Raw genomic sequence first — 19186 nt, forward strand, 5'->3', positions numbered from 1 at the left:
TTAACATTGATCTTCTGTTTGCACTAAAACTAGCTGTCAGACAGAGGTATCAGATGGTAACCAGCTGAATCTGGAGAGAGGCACAGAGAATGAGATGAGGTAGGGGCTGCCCAGACTGTTTTTAAGAATGATAATAATAAAACAAAGGGCAGTTGTGTGGTGACAGGTCATTGGTGCAGTGGATACGAGGTCATCAGTGGCAAATGGGCTACTCTTTTGGCTTTAGGGGCAGGGTATAAGGATGAGACCAGCCAGGCTGAGAAAGAAGATGACGAGGTGGATCCTGGTAAGACCCACACGTATGTCTGGGAAATCCTAGAAGACCAAGGACCAACAGAGTTTGACTCGTCATGTCTGACCTACTCCTACTTCTCTTACACTGACAGCGTGAAGGACATCAACTCTGGCTTGATCGGAGCCCTGCTTGTCTGCAGGCCAGGTGAGGGGCATGGGGAATCGGAAAAGTAAGTGGGTGGTTTAATCCAATCAACTGTTTAGTATTTTGGTCATGACTGAAAAGAAAACTTGAATCTTCCTTAAACTGAGTATGAAGCAAAGGCAGGAGCCCTGGGAGGAACAGCATCTGTTGTGAACTGACAGATTTTCTGGTTGACACATTTTCCAAAGGGTGGCTTCATCCATTCCCAGTCCAGAAAATTAACACCTTTTCCAGTGCCATGATGGAAATAACTTGGTCGTCTATTTCCCTCAAAGAATTTCTAGTATTTCCCAGAGATTCCAAAGCAGTTACTGAGGCAATGATATCAAGGTGTGAATGTTTGTCCACCTTTTTAAATGCTTTCATCTATGCCATGATTATTCAGTGTAAGTATAATCACTTATATGTAACCCTTCTGCCCATCTAAGTTGGCAGCAACAAGGGCCGGGTTCTGTATCTAGGGGTTCCGTTTCAATAACGCAATGCAAAACCGGCTCGGGCCCCCACCCAGTGACCTGGGACAATTACATACCACCCCCTGGGTGCCTCTAAGAGGCAATACTTCCCCTCTCGCAAGCACGGAGTCTGAGTGTAACAGAAAATGTTTACTAACATGAGGTAAATGACATCAGCATTAAATAGGAAAAACACCACAAACAGGATTCATAACACAAACCATGAGCAAAAAAACCCACCCCAGCAAGTTGGGCTGTGTCCTTTCCCTTGGGTTCTGGAAACCAGCAACCCAAGGATCACCAAAGTCCCAAAAGTCCAACAACCCCCCAAAGTCTCTGTCCCTGGTCAGTGCAGCCCCAGAGTTTGGGAGGGGGGCACGCAGGGTGTTAAGGGGCACCTTACGTGATCCGAGGCCGACGGGGTTCCGCCGCAGCCTTCACCACGAGCCGCTCCACTCCACCAGCTGCCCCGTGAGCTGCTCCCGCCGTCCCACGAACTGCTCTGGCAGCTGCTCCACTCTGCTCACCGACCTGTGAGCCGGTCAGCTCTGCTCCACTTCAGCCGTCCCTTGGGCCGCTCCCACAAGGCTCCGCTCTGCTCTGCTCCACTCACCGACCTGTGAGTCGCTCAGCTCCACTCCAACCGTCCCCGCAAGGCTCCACTCCGCTAGCTGCTCCGCCAGCCGCTTAGCAATATAGCTTCAGGCTCCCCCACTAGTTAACACAGCCTCAGTGATCTCAGCTCTTAATAACTTTAGCTCTTTTGTGATTTCAGCTCTTAGCAATTTCAGCTCATTGTAGGGGAGCCCCAGTGCTAGTGCACCATTGGCCCAAAGTGAATTCAGCTCAGCAGTCTGTAACTCTAATGGAATCAAAGTTAGCCCTGATATTCAACAGTGGAGAGAGGAGGTAGTATAATTGGTGTTTCAACCCCTCAGAGAGGGCCCATACCATCAGGTACAAACACCTGTCCCCATCCTCTCTCCATTCACTGGGTTTTGTAACCCATGCCCCTTGTCAAGCAAGTGCTACTTAGGTAATGGTGAAGGACTCACTTAGTCCTTCTGTCATACAACAGTTTCACTGGCCTTGATTCACAGAATCAGGGTAACAAAACTTTATTCTTCCTGTCCCAATAACAGAGAAAACTGGGGATCCCACACCAGCCAAAGTAACCACTTTGAGTTGCTGTTGTTTCATGCCAGGCGAGTGGGTGTGCCTATGCAAACAAGATCAGCCCCTGGACTTCTTTTCCACACTCGCCATAATTCACCACCAGATCTCAGGGTAGAGCTCATCCTGACTCTGCTTACATATACTTACATATAAGTATTTAAACCAGTTTCTTTACTCCACCTCCAACGAGGGGATTAGCGCTAAAATCGGCCTTTGTGGGTCAGATTTGGGGTAGTGTGGATGGAATTCGACGTTATTGGTCTCCGGGAGCTATCCCACACTGCTTCATTGTGACCGCTCTGGACAGCGCTCTCAATTCAGATGCACTGACCAGGTAGACAGGAAAAGCCCCGCGAACTTTTGAATTTCATTTCCTGTTTGCCCAGCGTGGAGAGCACAGGTGACCACGCAGAGCTCATCAGCACAGGTAACCATGATGGAGTCGCAGTATCGCAAAAGAGCTCCATCATGGACCGAACGGGAGGTACGGGATCTGCTCGCCATATGGGGAGACGAATCAGTGCTAGCTGAACTCCGTAGCAGTAAACGAAATGGCAAAATATTAGAAAAAGTCTCAAAGGCCATGAAGGACAGAGGCCATAACAGGGACGCACAGCAGTGCCACGTGAAAATTAAGGAGCTAAGGCAAGCCTACCACAAAGCCAGAGAGGCAAACGGAAGGTCTGGGGCAGAGCTGCAAACATGCCACTTCTGCGCGGAGCTGCATGCCATGCTAGGGGGTGCAGCCACCACTACCCCAACCCTGTGCTTAGACTCCATCAATGGAGAATCACGCAACAGGGAAGTGGGTTCGGGGGACGCAGAAGATGATGATGATGAAGACAATGAAGATAGCTCACAGCAAGGAAGTGGAGAAACCGGTTTCCCCAACAGCCAGGATATGTTTATCACCCTGGACCTGGAACCCAGTAACCCCCAAACTCACCCAAGGCATGCTCCCAGACCCTGAGGGCACACAAGGGACCTCTGGTGAGTGTACCTTTGTAAATATTACAGATGGTTTAAAAGCAAGCGTGTTTAATGATTAATTTGCCCTGGCAATCGCGGCCAGTACAGCAACTGGAAAAGTCTGTTAATGTGTATGGGGATGGAGCGGAAATCCTCCAAGGACATCTCCAGAAAGCTCTCCTTCATGTACTCCCAAAGCCTTTGCAAAAGGTTTCTGGGGAGGGCTGCCTTATCCCGTCCGCCATGGTAGGACACTTTACCACGCCAGGCCAGTAGCACGTAGTCTGGAATCATTGCATAACAAAGCATGGCAGCGTATGGTCCCGGTGTTTGCTGGCATGCAGACAACATCCATTCCTTATCTCTCTTTGTTATCCTCAGGAGAGTGATATCATTCACGGTCACCTGGTTGAAATGGGGTGATTTTATTAAGGGGATATTCAGAGGTGCCCGTTCCTGCTCGGCTGAACAGAAATGTTCCCCGCTGTTAGCCACGCGGTGGGGGGGAGGGGTGAAGTGATCATCCCAGAGAATTGTGTGTGTGGGGGGGTAGGGGTAGTTGGGTTTGTGCTGCATGTTAACCCGGAAACCACATCCCCTCCTTTTACATTGCAAACCCATTTTAAATGGCCAACACAACGGGTCCTTGGTATGGGAAATGAGGGCGCTGCTGTTTGAAACCATTCCCACATGTTATGAAGGTTAAAAAAGCCAAAATACTGTGGCTTACCATGGCTGCCTGCAAGCTGAATTCTGTTGCCTAGCACTGCGTGAGTGATCTCTCACACCAAACCGGTAGGCCCTCAATATAAGAGGAAAAATGCGACCTTCTAACGAAAGCATATGTGCTGTGTAATGTGAACAGCAAAATTTAACGTGAAAGAGTGTACCCATTGTTCTCTAAAATGTGTCTTTTTTAACCACATCTTCCTTCTCCTCCACCAGCTGCAAATGTTTCTCCTTCGCAGAGGCTAGTGAAGATTAGAAGGAGAAAACGTCAGACTCGGGATGATATGTTCTTGGAGCTCCAGATGTCCTCCCACGCTGACAGAGCACAGCAGAATGCGTGGAGGCAGTCAATGTCAAAGTGCAAAAAAGCACAATATGAACGAGAGGAGAGGTGGCGGGCTGAAGAGAGCAAGTGGCAGGCTGAAGAGGATAGGTGGCGTCAGCTTGCTGACAGAAGGCAAGAGTCGATGCTCCGGCTGCTGGAGCATCAAACTGAAATGCTTCAGCGTATGGTTGAGCTGCAGGAAAGGCAGCAGGAGCAGAGACCGCTGCTACAGCTCCTGTGTAACCAACAGCCCTCCTCCCCAAGTTCCATAGCCTCCTCACCCAGACGCCCAAGAACACGGTCGGGGGGCCTCCGGCCACCCAGCCACTCCACCCCAGATGATTGCCCAAGCATCAGAAGGCTGGCCTTCAATAAGAGTTAAAGTTTTAAAGTTTTAAACTGCAGTGTGTCCTTATCCTTCCCTCCTCCCCCACCCCTCCCGGCGCTTCCATACTCCCCCACCCCTCCTGGGCTACCTTGACAGTTATCCCCCTAGTTGTGTGATGAATTAATAAAGAATGCATGAATGTGAAGTAACAATGACTTTATTGCCTCTGCAAGTGGAGCTCGAAGGGGGGAGGGGAGGGCACATTGCTGGGGCCCATACTTTGTGAGAAGTCTATGTCCATGTCAATTTCCTCATCACTCTCGTCGCCGCCCTGCAATCGCCTCCTCGCCTGGTCCTGGTTTTGCTTTGGCATGTTCTGGCTCTGCATATACTCCAGGACAATGCGCGTGGTGTTCATAGTGCTCATAATTGCCGCGGTGATCTGAGCGGACTCCATGATCCCAGTGCTATGGCGTCTGGTCTGAAAAAAGGCGCGAAACTAGTGTCTGACGGAGGGCGGAAGGGTGGGGCGAGTGACGACATGGCGTACAGGTACAGGGAATTAAAATCAACAAAGGTGGCTGTGCATCAGGGAGAAACACAAACAACTGTCACACAGAATGATCCCCCCAAAGTTTGAACTCAAAACCCTGGGTTTAGCAGGCCGTTGATTTCACGGAGGGAGGGGGAAGCAAATGAATAGAAAACAAATCTGGTCCATCTATTTTTACATCTTAAGCTGGCAGCAGACGGTGCAGCATGACCGATAGCCATCGGCATCTTCTGGGTGCTTGGCAGAAAATGCTGTATTACGACTGCTAGCCATCATCGTCAAGACGGTTCAATAGGACCACTGGGTCTCCAGGAGACAAAATGAAGAATCAGATGCCCAGAGTGGAAAGTTTGGTTCAGTATTTCTTAGAGGAATCTGCTAAAGAAGTTTCCCGGGTGCCTCTGATTGAACTCACTGAGGAATATGACGATGACAGATATCAATCATAATACACCATCCACTGCCAAAAGGCAATTAGCTACTGCTGTGTAGCAATGCAGCTCCACGTCTGCCAGCACCCAGATGACATATGGTGATGGTGAGCTGAGCGGGCTCCATCCTTGCTATGGTATGTTGTCTGCACAAGTAACCCAGGTAAAAAGGCGTGAATCGATTGTCTACCGTTGCTCTGACGGAGGGGGAGGGGCCTGACATGTACCCAGAACTGCCCGCGACACTGTTTTTGCATCATCAGGCATTGGGATCTCAACCCAGAATTCCAATGAGTGGCAGAGACTGCGGGAACTGTGGGATAGCTACCCACAGTGCAACGCTCCAGAAGTCGACGCTAGCCTCAGTACTGTGGACGCGGTCCGCCGACTTAATGCACTTAGAGCATTTTATGTGGGGACACGCACAATGGACTGTATAAAACCGATATCTATAAAACCGGCTTCTATAAATTCAACCTCATTTCGTAGTGTAGACATACCCTGAGATACAACACCACCCTTGTTGTTTCTTTAACAGTGGCATCACCTCTCTCTCTCCTCTTGCTCGTAGGATCCCTGACCAAAGACGGAACCCAGGGCACGTTGCAAGAATTCGTGCTGCTCTTCTCGGTGATTGATGAAGGTAAGTACATGGTATGAAGGTGGCCAGATCCTGTATCCTGGCTTTAGAGTAGTCAGATTCTGCTGGTTGGGAGGGTTTGTGCCACATCTGGAATATTACAAACAAAGCCAGCCGAACGCACCTTAGAGTAGCTGGAGTTCACTGTCTGGGTGTTTCCTTCTTTGATGTATTTATTTGCTTTTAGGCTGGCAGAAGGGGCTGGAGAACAAAGTCTCTTTTTTTGATTGGCTGCAGAGCTGCTTCCTGAGTTGAGTCTGAACACAGTGGGTGTGTCAACACTGCAGTCGGAGGTGTAACTGCAGCACATGGGATAAACCAGAACTAGCTTTGATCTAATAAGCTATGAATCCATAGCAGCTCAGGCTTGCTGCTCAAGCACATACCCAGGGTCCTAAGTGAGGTTGGACAGTCCAAGCTGCTACCCTGGCGGTTGTGGATTCACTGCTATTGTTACCTGAGCTAGCTAGACCAAAGCTAGCATGGGTCTGTATCCCTATGCTGCAGTCCCACCTCTGACTGCAGTCTAGATTCTCCACTCTGCCAGCCAGAGGGGTGAGACACCAGGACTGGTATTTGAAATCTGGTCTCCTGCATCACGGCTCTGGAAGATAACCTCCACCTGGCCATGAGGTTCAGCATACTGGGCCACTGGTTTTATTCTCAGAGCGGGACTCTCATGACTCTAACTCACTTGATGATGTCCAGGTGCAAAGAATTTTTGCCGGCCCCTGCATTCCCACTAGCATATGGAAAAAACAGCCTTCAGACCACAGGGCAGTCAAACCCATAGAGGAAATCTAGATTGTGATGAGATTTACTGGTGCTGAGCAACCTCAACTCCTATTAACTTCAGTGGGACTAGAGGGTACTCAGCACTTTACAATGGGAACTGAGCACCTGTCAGGATCAGCCCCTTACTACCCCAGATACCCCCATCTCTCTCTCTGTCTCTATCCCCATACACCTCTTCTATGTATCTACCTATCTATCCCCACACACCCTATCTATCTATCTATCCCCCATACAACCCCTCTATGTATGTATGTATGGATGGATGGATGGATCTATCTATCGCCATACACACCCACATATCTAATCTAATCTATCTATTTCCGTACACCCCCCCTCTATCTATCTATCTAATGCCATACACTCTTGTGATAAATGAAGTGGGATAGCTCCCTTTTATGGAAAAAAAAGCTGTAACCTTGGGAGTTACAGCACAGCTGGAGCCCGGGAGGGGAAGCGCCCAGCCGGGGGTGCAGGGTCTGGAGGCTGCCCGGCAAACCGTGAAGCCGGTAGCGCTCGGGCTTTGGGAAGCCCCTATGCCTCCGGACCCTGCGCCCCCAGCCGGGCACTTCCCCTCCCGGGCTCTGGCGGCGCAGGGTCCGGAGGCACGGGGGCTGCCCAAAGCCGGTAGAGCTCGGGCAGCCCGGCTCTTAAACAGAGCCAAAGAGTCGGGGAGGAGCAGAGCCGCCGCAACTGGAGGCTCTGCTCCTCTTCGGCTGTTTAAGAGCCGGGCTGCCCGAGCGCTACCGACTTCGGGCAGCCCCCGTGCCTCCGGACCCTGCGCTGCCGGAGCCCGGGAGGGGAAGTGCCCGGCTGGGGGCGCAGGGTCTGGAGGCACGGGGGCTGCCCAAAGCCGGTAGCGCTCAGGCAGCCCGGCTCTTAAACAGAGCCGAAGAGTCAGGGAGGAGCAGAGCCGCCATTTTCCCGGACATGTTCGGCTTTTTGGCAATTCCCCCCGGACGGGGGTTTGACTGCCGAAAAGCCGGACATGTCCGGGAAAAAGAGGACGTATGGTAACCCTAAACAACAGTGCACAGGTGCTGTGCTGCAGTCACTCCAAATATACCGAAGGCAGAGCTCTGAAGGAGCCCTGTCCGTCACAGAAACATGCTGGGCCCAGGACATCCAATCAAACAGGATAAATCAATCAGAATAAAAAAATAATGTTTGACCAGCAGTCTGATTGCGGCCTGGAAAGGCCTGGCAGCATAGCCTGGTGCCCCCAGTTCAGGAGAATGAACAGTCAGGGGACCGAGTCCCAGCGTGAGGGGGCTCTCACCCGAGAGCGCACTGCTGCCCACTCCAGGATTGCAAGGCTCCAGATGCTAAGGCCTCAGCTCTCGCAGCAGATCAAACACCATGAATTGCATTTGTCTAAAAATGAACTTCTTTGTCTCTCCCCCCAGGGAAGAGCTGGTACCCAGAGCCCAACAACACAGGAACTCCTCAGCCCCCGGCTCAGCTGCACGCTATCAACGGCTATATCAACGGCTCTCTGCCCGGTACTGAATGCTGTGGAGTGGGGGAAGGGAAAGGAGGATGAGGGAGAAGGGAGGTCTAGGAGCAGTGCAGGAGGGAGATTGCTTAGAGTGACACAGCAGGGTTATAGGAACACCTGAAGAGAAGGGATATTTAGACTGGAAGCCAAGAAAAAAATCCTGAGATTGAGATCTGCTAGGCTGTGGATTAGCCTCCCTAGGTATCCCTTTCTCCCACCTTTGTCTGTCTTGTTTATTTAGCCTGGGAGCAGGGCCGGCTTTAGACCAATTCAACCAATTTCCCTGAATCGGGCCCCGCACCTAAAAGGGCCCCGAGCCCAAGCCCTAGTACGGCGTACTGGCGTGGCCCAGCTTCCCCAGGGGGCAATTTAAAGGGCCTGGGGCCCCAGGCCCTTTAAATTGCCACCAGAGCCTCACTGCTGGAGCCATGGGGTAGGGCTGTGGGGCTCTGGGGGCTATTTAAAAAGTCCGGGGCTCCCGCTATCTCTACCGCCCCAGCCCTTTAAATAGCCGCTGGAGCCCCACCGCTTCCCCAGGGCTCCCTCGGCTATTTAAAGGGCCGAGATGGTAGAAGCAGGGGAGCCCCGGGCCCTTTAAATAGCCCCCAGAGCCCTGGGATAGCGGGGGGCTCCAGGGGCTATTTAAAGGGCTGGGGCTCCAGCTGCCTCTGCTGCACCTCCTGCCCGCAGCCAGCCCCTGTCTCCAGCCAGCCCTGCACCCCCTGCCCGCAGCCAGCCCCTGCTGCACCCCCTGTCCTGCCCAAACCAGCCCCGCCCCCCCTGCCCTGCCTGCAGCCAGCCCTGCCCACAGCCAACCCTTGCCGCACCCTCTGCCCTGTCTCCAGCCAACCCCTGCCACACACCCCTGCGGCCCTGCCCGAAGCCAGCCAGCCCCACACACGCCCCTGCCTGCAGCCAGCCCTGCACCCCCAGCCCAGTCTCCAGCCAACCCAGGGCCGGCTCTAGCTTTTTTGCTGCCCCAAGCAGCAAAAAAAAAAAGCGCCGCCCCCTGAGCCCCTCAACCAAGCGCCGCCTCCCGAGCCCCCCAGCCGAGCACCGTGCTGCCCCCCCCAGCTGAGTGCCGCCAGAACCCCCCCGAGCGCCGCCCCCCGCACCACCCCCCCGCCGAGTGCCGGAGGCCGCCCCCCCCTGCGCCGAGCGCCGCCGGAACACCCCCCCCAAGCTCCGCGCCGCCGGAGCCCGCCCCCGCCCTCTGCTGAGCGCCGCCGGAACCCCCCTGCAGCGCCGCGCCCGTGCTGCCCCCCCGCCGAGCGCCGCATGCCGGAGCCCGCCCCCCCCGTGCCGAGCGCCGCCAGAACTCCCCCACAAGCGCCGAGCCCCGCGCTGCCCCCCCCCGCTGAGTGCCGCGCAGCGCCGCCGGAGCCCCCCGCGCCACCAGAGCCAGCCCCCCGCTGACTGCCGTGCCGCCGGAGCGCCCCCCTCCCTGCGGAATGCCGCGCCACGCTCCCCCCGCCGCCCCTCACCAGGTGCCGCCCCAAGCATGTGCTTGGGTGCCGGGTGCCTGGAGCCGGCCCTGAGCCAACCCCTGCCGCACCCCCCTGCCTGAAGCCAGCCAGTCCTGCACTCCTCTGTCTCCAGCCCTGCCAACCCCTGCCACACACCCCTGTGACCCTGCCTGAAGCCAGCCAGCTCGCCCCACACACCCCGGTCTCCAGCCAGCCCCGCATCCCTTGCCCTGCCTGCAGCCAGTCCCATGTCCACTGATGCCCTGCAGTTTCCAGGGCAGTAACCCTGCACACCTGCTTCAATGAGGGGGACAGGGAGCAGCTGGGACCCACACGTTAAACCGAGCTCATTAATAACCAATCAACAGCATATATGTCACAATGTACATAACTATATAAATAATAAAATTATATAGTTATGGAAAGTAAATAATACATGGAAGAAATGAAAGGCTTTTTTTTACATGGTTTGTTTTTTTTTTTTTGTTAGTCATCCCTGTTGGGGCCCTGCCGAAAATGTTCAAATTGGGCCCTGCACTTCCTAAAGCCAGCCCTGCCTGGGAGCTCTCCAGGGCAGGGACTGTCTTCTACTAGATGTTTGCACAGAGTGTAGCACACTGGGCCCTGCTTTTAGCCTTTCTGTACTATACTAATGAATGGGTGGCAGGCTCAGCACTGGGAATCTCCAACACTAGTGTAGAGGGAGCACTGAGGAAATATAGCAGGAGACAATCCAGCACTGACCAGGGATGGAGTAGACAACACAGCAATATTTTATCTGGATTCCATCTTGAAGGGCCCTGTCACACTCCCATGATAGTCAGTGGCAAAATGTCCAGGTGTCTTTACCGATGCAGAGTCAAGAATTGTACCCCAAAAGTCTGCCTGAGGAAAAAGCAGGGGGAGAAGTGAAGAGGAACAGCAAGTGTTTCTAGGTGGAGAGTCCTTTCCATCCCTAATTCCTATGGGCCAGAACTTGAAGTCCCTAATCTGGGCCTGACCCCATCTCCCATTAAAGTCAATGGCAAAACTCCCATTCCCTTCAGGATCAGTCCCTCTTTTTTTGCTCAGTCCTTACTCCCTTGGCCCAGATGCTAAGAGGTGTTGAGCATCTGCAGTTCCCAACAGAAGTCAGAGATCCTGGCATGACAGGTTCCCAGAGCTTAGCACCAGTCAGGGGTTGGCCCATTGGTGTCTCCGGGTGGACTGGAGGCTATAGCTGTGTGATTCTATAAGCTGTTCTCTCATTGGTGCATTTCCCCTCTCTTCCTGGCAGATCTCCACTTGTGCCAGAAAAGACCAGTCTATTGGCATGTCATTGGGCTGGGTACCGCCCCGGAAGTGCACTCTATTTTCTTTGAGGGCCACACATTCTTGGTGAGGAGCCACCGGCATGCAACCTTAGAAATCTCACCAGCCACCTTCCTCACGGCTCAGACCATGCCCACCACCAGCGGCAGGTTCCTAATGTTTTGTCAAATCCCGGCCCACCAGCAAGGTAACATCCACCAGCCATCAGGCTCGGAGAGGTCAGGAGAGAGAGGATGGGCTGGAATCAGAGATGTGTGAGGTGACACAACTCACAGCTCCCTCATGCTCAGTTAGACTTGCCTAGACCCAGTCACACCCCTTCTATTGATCTGCAAGGGGATCTAAGGTTGGTGTAATTGGCACACTGAGGAGCTGAAAGTGGGAGTGGGGCTATTTAACTTATACCTTTTCGTAGGTGCCAACTCCCTGGGTGCTCTGGGGCTGGAGCACCGACAGGAAAAGAAAAAGTGTTCTCGGCACCCACTGGTAGCTCCACCAATCAGTTCCTCTCCCCCCCCCTCCCCCCAGTGCCTCCTGCCCGCTGAGGATCAGCTGTTCAGCGGCATGCAGGAGGTGCTGGGGGGAGGGGAAAGAGCAGGGGTAGGAAGAGGCGGGGCGGAACAGAGTGGAGAGAGGCGGGATGGGGGTGGGGCTTTGGGGAAGAGGTGGAGTGGGGGCTGGGCCTGGAGTGGAGTGGAGCAGAGCAGGAGCAGGGTTGAGCACCCCCTGGGAACTCAGGAAGTCGGTGCCTCTGCACCTTCTTACCCCTGCCTACTACTTTTCTTGCTACTGTCCTCTCTTCCAGCCATTAAACTTGTGAGATTTGCCATCTTGGACTCCTTTAGGCCTGGGGGAAACTCAGAACTTCTGCTGTTGGTTACAAATTGATGAGTGGATGTGTGAGTCAGGAAATAAGCACATCTTAGAAAGTCTAACAGGCTGTAAAATTAAAGCAGTTAAAGCAGTCTCCTCTCCCTTACACTGGATAAATCAGGAGTAATTCCATGAATGCCAGTGATATTATACCAGTATAATACAGGTGTAAGAGGGAGGAGAATTACAGAGGCCCGCTTGGACCGCTGAAGTCTATTGCCGGAGAGGAGATTAAAGACAATCTAGGCATGGCGCAATATCTTAATGAATATTTTGCATCGGTGTTTAATGAGGCCAATGAAGGTATTAGGGATACTAGCACCACTATAGAGGGGCACTCGGGATGGGGGATTACCGTATCCGAGGTAGAAACAAAACTTGAACGCCTTAATGGGGCTAAGTCGGGAGGACCGGACGATCTACATCCGAGAATATTGAAGGAATTGGCGCGGGAAATAGCAGGCCCGTTAGCGATAATATTTAATGAATCTGTAAACTCGGGGGTGGTCCCGTTAGACTGGAGAATAGCTAATGTGGTTCCTATTTTCAAGAAAGGGAAAAAAAGTGATCCGGGTAACTACAGGCCTGTTAGTCTAACATCTGTAGTGTGCAAGGTGTTAGAGAAAATTCTGAAAGAGAAACTAGTTGAGGACCTGGAGGGTAGTGGCAATTGCGATAAATTACAACATGGTTTTACAAAGGGCAGATCGTGCCAAACGAATCTGATCTCCTTCTTTGAGAAAGTAACGGATTTATTAGATAAGGGAAATGCGGTGGACCTAATATACCTGGATTTCAGTAAAGCGTTTGATACTGTACCCCATGAGGAATTATTGGTTAAACTGAAAAACATGGGGATCGATATGAAAATCCAGAAGTGGATAAGGAATTGGTTACTGGGGAGAATGCAGCGAGTTGTATTAAAGGGTGAACTGTCAGGTTGGAGGGAGGTTACTAGTGGAGTGCCTCAAGGTTCGGTTTTGGGACCCATTTTATTTAATCTATTTATAACTGACCTCGGAACCGATTGCAGGAGTGGGCTGATAAAATTTGCGGATGATACGAAGGTGGGAGGCGTTGTAAATTCGGAGGAGGACAGGGATATCCTGCAGGGAGACTTGAATGAGCTTGTGAATTGGAGTATCAGAAATAAGATGAAATTTAATAGTGAAAAGTGTAAGGTGATGCATTTGGGGATGACTAATAACAATTTTAGTTACAAGATGGGGATGCATTGGTTAGAAGTTACGGAAGAGGAGAAGGACCTAGGGGTTCTTGTAGACCGCAGGATGACTATGAGTCGACAATGTGACGTGGCGGTGAAAAAAGCCAATGCTGTCTTGGGATGCATTAGGCGAGGTATATCTAGTAGGGATAAGGAGGTCCTGCTTCCGTTGTACAAGGCGCTGGTGAGACCTCATTTGGAGTACTGTGTGCAGTTCTGGTCTCCCATGTTTAAAAAAGATGAACTCAAACTGGAACGGGTGCAGAGAAGGGCCACTAGGATGATCAGAGGAATGGAAAAGCTGTCGTACGAAAGGAGACTAGAGGAGCTTGGGTTGTTTAGTCTGACAAAGCGAAGGCTGAGAGGGGATATGATTGCTATCTTTAAATATATTAGAGGGATTAATACAAGGGAGGGAGAAGAATTATTCCAGTTTAGTACTAACGTGGATACCAGAACGAATGGATACAAACTGGCCGTGGGGAAGTTCAGACTTGAAATTAGACGAAGGTTTCTGACCGTCAGAGGGGTGAAATATTGGAACGGCCTACCGAGGGAAACGGTGGGGGCGACGGACCTGTCTGGTTTTAAGATAAAGTTAGATAAGTTTATGGAGGGAATGGTTTAATGGTAAAACATAGTAGTCAAGGAAAGCCAAGCAATGGTGGGTAAATAGTATAATGGCTAACGGGGTCAGGCTGGAGACTCTTGCCTATATGCTCGGGGTCTTACTGATCGCCACATTTGGGGTCGGGAAGGAATTTTCCTCCAGGGCAGATTGGCTGAGCCTCTGGAGGTTTTTCGCCTTCCTCCGCAGCATGGGGCAGGGATCTCTAGCAGGAGGGTCTCTGCCGATTGAAGTCACTAAAAACAGGATTGGGGACTTCAACAGCAGAGTCCAGGGAAGGGGTAGGGACGGTTTTATGGCCTGCAGCATGCAGGGGGTCAGACCAGATGATCATAATGGTCCCTTCTGACCTTAAAGTCTATGAGTCTATGAATTATTTAGCATCATCTCTGAATTTGGTCCAGAATCTTTCCCAGATTTGTTTTTTCCTATGTTATTTCAAGAAGCAAAAAGACCACCACAGATTTCTCCAGAAGGTGCAGCAATTAATTGGAAGCTAACCCAGGCCTCAATGTATAATTAATTCTGTCTTTGCAGAGGTAGTGGCTGTAATGCCTCTCCCATCTGGCTGCACTGGAGTCTGTTGGCTGTACATTTGTCTTAAGTCATCTATGGATACATACATATAAATCCCTGCCCTCCTCTACTAACCTATCTAATTCCTCTCCTAATCACTCTCCTCATCTGTCTCTCCACCTCAACCTACTTACCAAGACAGATACAATATGGCTAGATAGCTGTATGTCCATCTGATGTAGAGGCAGATAAATGGGATACTAGTGAAACAATATCCAGAGGTATGAGTGAGTGAGACAGACAGACAGACATTGATGTTTCTGCCTGGCCTATTTGAATCCAGCTGGCATGGAAGCATACATCAGTGTGGAAGTCTGCCTGGAAGAGCCCAAGATGAAGATGAGGCTGGCCATAGATGCACCAGATGAAGACTATTATGATGACAACTATGATCTGGACAACACAGTGATTGTATTTGATGAGAGTGACTCTTCCCCCTTGATTGGCGCACGTGCTTTTGCCAAGCAGGAGCCTGTGACCTGGACTCATTACATTGCAACTGAGGAGGTGGATTGGGACTATGCCCCAATAATGCCCACTTATCTGGACAGGTGAGAGCATGTTAGCATGGCCAGGGCCTGGGGTGAGTACAGGCTTGGCCAGCTGTTCCCTTTTCCCCCTCTGAGTTTTCTTTCTCTTCCTCAAATCACCATGAAGCCTCAACCAGACCCTTTCCATTAGCAGCTTACTTCTTCCTCCTTACATTGAGGAGTTAGCCCACTTTCTTCTTGTCCTGAGCCTAAGTTCTTCTCTCAGGTATACTGCACAACCTCAGGGGAGTGAGAGCTGAGTTTGGCCCTTATATTTAAGCCATATTCCTTGCTGCTGGCAAATGGTAGGCTGAGCCATATAAGTCACCAAAGCCATAATGTGGTTTACTTTCTGCCCATGGAACCTGATCTAAAGGGAACTGTTGTCATTAAGAATCCTATCTGAGGGTGTATTAGATTAGACAATACCATCAGCATGGCAAAAAGGACTACCCCAGAATAAAGGCTGGGTGAGCAATCTAATATAGCCCGAGGCAGCACGCGCAGTACCGGAGCATGAGGCTCTGTTTGGTCCCTTGCCAGAGGCTGGGAAAGTTGTGGAAATGACAGTCAGCTCCTGGGAGAAAGGGAATTGTTTGATCTACTGTACCAGTAGTCACTAACTTTCCACAAGCCATTTACCAGTAGCACAGGTAGAGTTCTGGAGGGAGCTGTGTGGTACTAGTCCTCTGAACAGAGGGTTCTGTAGTTGGTGCTGAAGTACCCAGCCCTCTTTGCCCTCTTAACCTGTGAGAGTGCCATGGTGGGCCACTTTCTTGGATGCTACCGCTCTGCTGGTTTCAATGGAGATACACCAGGGATTCCTTTGGCCCTGTATTTTTGCAGCTTAGAGATGTGATTGCATTGTCCTGAGAGGATGGATCCATACCAGATACAAAACAAGATTAAGCCCCTAATGATGCTCCACTTCCTTCTGGGTAGCAGTAATCTGAGAATTCTATCATAGCAGTGTCTTACTCAGCACTGCCTGGTAGTGACAGTTGTCACCAGTCATCCCACTCGCTCTACTCACGCAGGCTTGCTTGGTATTAAGCAGGGTCACAGGGTTCTGCTTTCCCATGTAGAGTCTCAGCCCAGCCCCCAAAGGACAAGTATCAACCTCTCAAAACTCACTGTCCCAGTTAGCACTGACTGGGCCTCTTGTCTGCAGGGAAGCCGAGGGCTGAATGCGCTAATAGAGGGGGTCCTTCCAGATCAGGGTAGTAAGAGGACGCTGCCTTGGCCAAACAAAGGAGTTTACTCAGCCATGTGATTTCGGCACCTCTGGCAGTGACCTCAGCACATGCGGGCAAGTGCCAGGCTCACTGCTCTGCTACAGCAACCAGTTGCTGCCAGGTCAGGACACCGATAACTAACCTCTTGTTATTAAATTGTGTAGTCAATAGTGTGACCACACTTGGGTCTGTTATGAAAGAGACTCAGGAGCCCGATAACCAATATCAGCCAGGTTTATTGCTAAAAGCCAATACCGGAAAAATGGTTCAATACAATACCAGTTTCTGGGATGCCATATTGTTGTTAAATTCACCTTACAAAGAAGGTATGCTCCCAGAGCTACACATTTCAGCTGGTAGTATTTATAGGATGATTTTAGAGGTTACAAACCCCTTCACACTTCACTAAAACCCAAACATCAATTTTTCCCCATTCCCCATTTTTCTGTACCTTCTTTACTAGCACTTCAGATACTTATCCGAGAAAGTATCTGTACTAGGGCAGAACATTAATGGATTTTGCCTTTGACAAGTTTCCTGTTTTCTAACTCCAAAGCTGACTTCAGCTTTGCAAACTGTTCTGGGATACTTAGCGTAAGTATAGAAAGACATAGGCCAATTTAGGCCATATAACTGCTAGAAATATATATATACACACACAACATAATGTTATATTGATATTATGTGCTTAATGCATATTAATACATGTGGTGTGAATAATGCATATTGATAATGCGAGATCGTTCTTAACGAGCAGCTTTACAGCCTTTTATCTTTTTATCTATGCGGTTCATTACTTCTTCTCTAAACTCCAAATAACGGGAACTGCTAGTACCATTTTATACTTTGGGTATACTATGATCTGGTTTTGATATTTTTCTTTTTTACAGGGACAATTGGATTTTTTGCCTGCTTCTGGTTTATTAGTAAGATTTTCAGTTAGTAAGATTAGCCCAGTGTATAGTGGTCAACAGTGTCCTACAACTGCATCTGGCGCAGGCTTCCTCCCTTATAGAATTGATAGCCTGCATTTGAATCCAATCTTAGGGTTGTGGAAAAGTTGTATTTTGTTGCATTGTTTTTCAGGGCAGGGACTTCCTTTTCATTCTGTTTCTGTACGGTGCCTAGCACAATGTGGCCCTGATCCATGATTGGGGCCTGTGCGCACTACCACAATAACAAATTTATTATTATACAATTATTATTAATAATGATGATGGTGATAATAGTAAAAAAACAGCTCCTGTGCCCTCCGCCTGGGCTCACTCATTTTTCCTTTCCCTCTCTCCCCTGTAGAAGGTACACAAGTCAGTTTCTGGAAGCTGGTCCTCAGCGAATTGGTTCAAAGTATAAGAAGGTGATGTTTGTGGAATATGAGGATGGGACCTTTAAGAAGCGCAAGGTATCAGATCAACGTGACACAGGAATTCTGGGACCTGTCCTTAAAGGAGAAGTTGGGGATCAATTTATGGTAAGAGAAAGAGAGAAACAGCTTTCTGGCAAGAGGGATGGGAAAGGTAAACTCTGAAGATTCATTACTGTTCTTCTTCCTGGTTCCCTATTCATCCCTATGGTCTGACACAAATTCTTTACTGAGTCCCTTGTAGTAGCTAGTGTCCACCACTTCTTTCAGTTGCTATTGAAATCTAGAGGTAAAAGCCTCATTGACTTCAGTGGAAATTCACGTGGGATGGATTTGGCCCAACGCTCTTGACTTGTCTTTAATGCAATCAGCTGTGCTTAGTAATCATACTAACCCATACATGGTACAGTACGTGCCTTCCAACACATTCTTCTGAGACATATCTGTCCACTTCCTTCCTTGAGTCTTCTCCAACTATATGTTGATTGCACGGGTAATTTAGGATGTACAGTACCTGGGGGAGGCTGCTTTATACGCACAGCCTATGTCACTGTACTCTTATTAACTGGCTGCTTGACTTGTTTATCATTACCAAGAGGCAGAGTGGGCTTCTGGTGAGAACAGGTTATGATTCAGCGGATTCTAGTTCTAGTCTCTTTGATTTGCTGTGTAGCTGATGGCAAGGAACTGAGGCCAAAGACTTCAAACTGGGATGGCACTTATCTCCATATTTATTTGATTGGGCAGATGTTCAGAAACGCCACACACCCACGATTGCATTTGAGGCAGATGGCAGTTGTGGGTGCTCAGCACCTCTGTGAATCAGGCCACTTACTCAAGTCTCTTATGGATTCAGTGTCCAATTATGGGCACCCATGTTTTAAAAAATCAGTCTCAGCCACTCTGGGCCTCACTTTTCCCATCTGTAAAATGGGTCTCAATAATATTTCCCTACCCTCTAATAATTCTGCCATTTGCATGTTCTTCCATGGACTGACTGAAACTGGGACCTCAAAGAAAGTCAGGGTCATAGAGTTTAAGACCAGAAGAAACCCACTGGATCATCTAGTCTGACCTTCAGCCATCACAGGCCACCAGCACCCCCACACTAAACCCGACAACTGAAATGAGACCAAAGTATCACAGCCCACAGGAGACTTGACTGTTATGTGCCACAGACAGAGAACAGGAGGGACTGAGGTGCACCTCTGCCCGAGGCCCCCTGCAATAGCAAGGCAAAGTGTGCCTAAGACCAATCCAGACAACATGGAGACACTGCTGAAGATGAATGACCATAAGGAAAGCTTTGAAGACACCGGTCTATAGAGGGCTAAGTGTTATTGTTGTTTGTTGTCATTTCAGATTGTGTTCAAGAATCTAGCAAGTCGGCCTTACAACATCTACCCTCATGGGCTCACCAGCATAAGTTCCTATCACCCAGTGAAGTCTTCTGAAGGTGAGATTGGCTGAGGAAGGTCACTGGAATTTAGCAGAGCTGTTGGCAAAGATTACATACCTCAGAACAAGAGAGTTTGGTGAAGTCTGCAGTAAATGGGTTGTTTTACCTATTCAAAGTACTTGGGTACTGAGGTCCCCTGAGACTGTATTAACTCTTGATAAGAGACCCCTCTGCACTGTGGAACC

The 19186-nt window shown here is 50.2% G+C and overlaps 2 protein-coding genes across 5 annotated transcripts in view; both read left to right on the forward strand.

Annotated features, from left to right (window-relative positions):
* F8 (coagulation factor VIII) overlaps window positions 1-19186 on the forward strand; it is a 92475-nt gene that overhangs the window by 12140 nt on the left and 61149 nt on the right. For all 4 annotated transcript variants that reach the window (XM_054040166.1, XM_054040169.1, XM_054040168.1 and 1 more), the window contains exons 4-10: window positions 227-439; window positions 5977-6048; window positions 8244-8339; window positions 11078-11299; window positions 14698-14965; window positions 17476-17650; window positions 18905-18998. In XM_054040166.1, coding sequence (XP_053896141.1) covers window positions 227-439; window positions 5977-6048; window positions 8244-8339; window positions 11078-11299; window positions 14698-14965; window positions 17476-17650; window positions 18905-18998 — 1140 coding nt within the window. The remainder of the gene's footprint in view (window positions 1-226; window positions 440-5976; window positions 6049-8243; window positions 8340-11077; window positions 11300-14697; window positions 14966-17475; window positions 17651-18904; window positions 18999-19186) is intronic.
* On the forward strand, window positions 2882-4567 carry LOC128843370 (PAX-interacting protein 1-like). Its single transcript, XM_054040173.1, has 2 exons — window positions 2882-3060; window positions 3985-4567. Exons 1-2 carry the CDS (start codon window positions 2898-2900, stop codon window positions 4473-4475), a joined length of 654 nt encoding a protein of 217 aa, XP_053896148.1. The 5' UTR covers window positions 2882-2897; the 3' UTR covers window positions 4476-4567.

The sequence above is a fragment of the Malaclemys terrapin genome, chromosome 9 (assembly GCF_027887155.1).
Source record: "Malaclemys terrapin pileata isolate rMalTer1 chromosome 9, rMalTer1.hap1, whole genome shotgun sequence".
Taxonomy (NCBI): Eukaryota; Metazoa; Chordata; order Testudines; family Emydidae; genus Malaclemys; species Malaclemys terrapin.

What these genes read in the sequence shown, in the direction of transcription:
- LOC128843370 (XM_054040173.1), top strand. Translation starts at nt 2,898, where the DNA reads ATGATGATGATGAAGACAATGAAGATAGCTCACAGCAAGGAAGTGGAG. An exon ending in GGGCACACAAGGGACCTCTG is followed by an intron (nt 3,061 to 3,984) that starts GTGAGTGTACCT and finishes CTCCTCCACCAG; the next exon opens with CTGCAAATGTTTCTCCTTCG.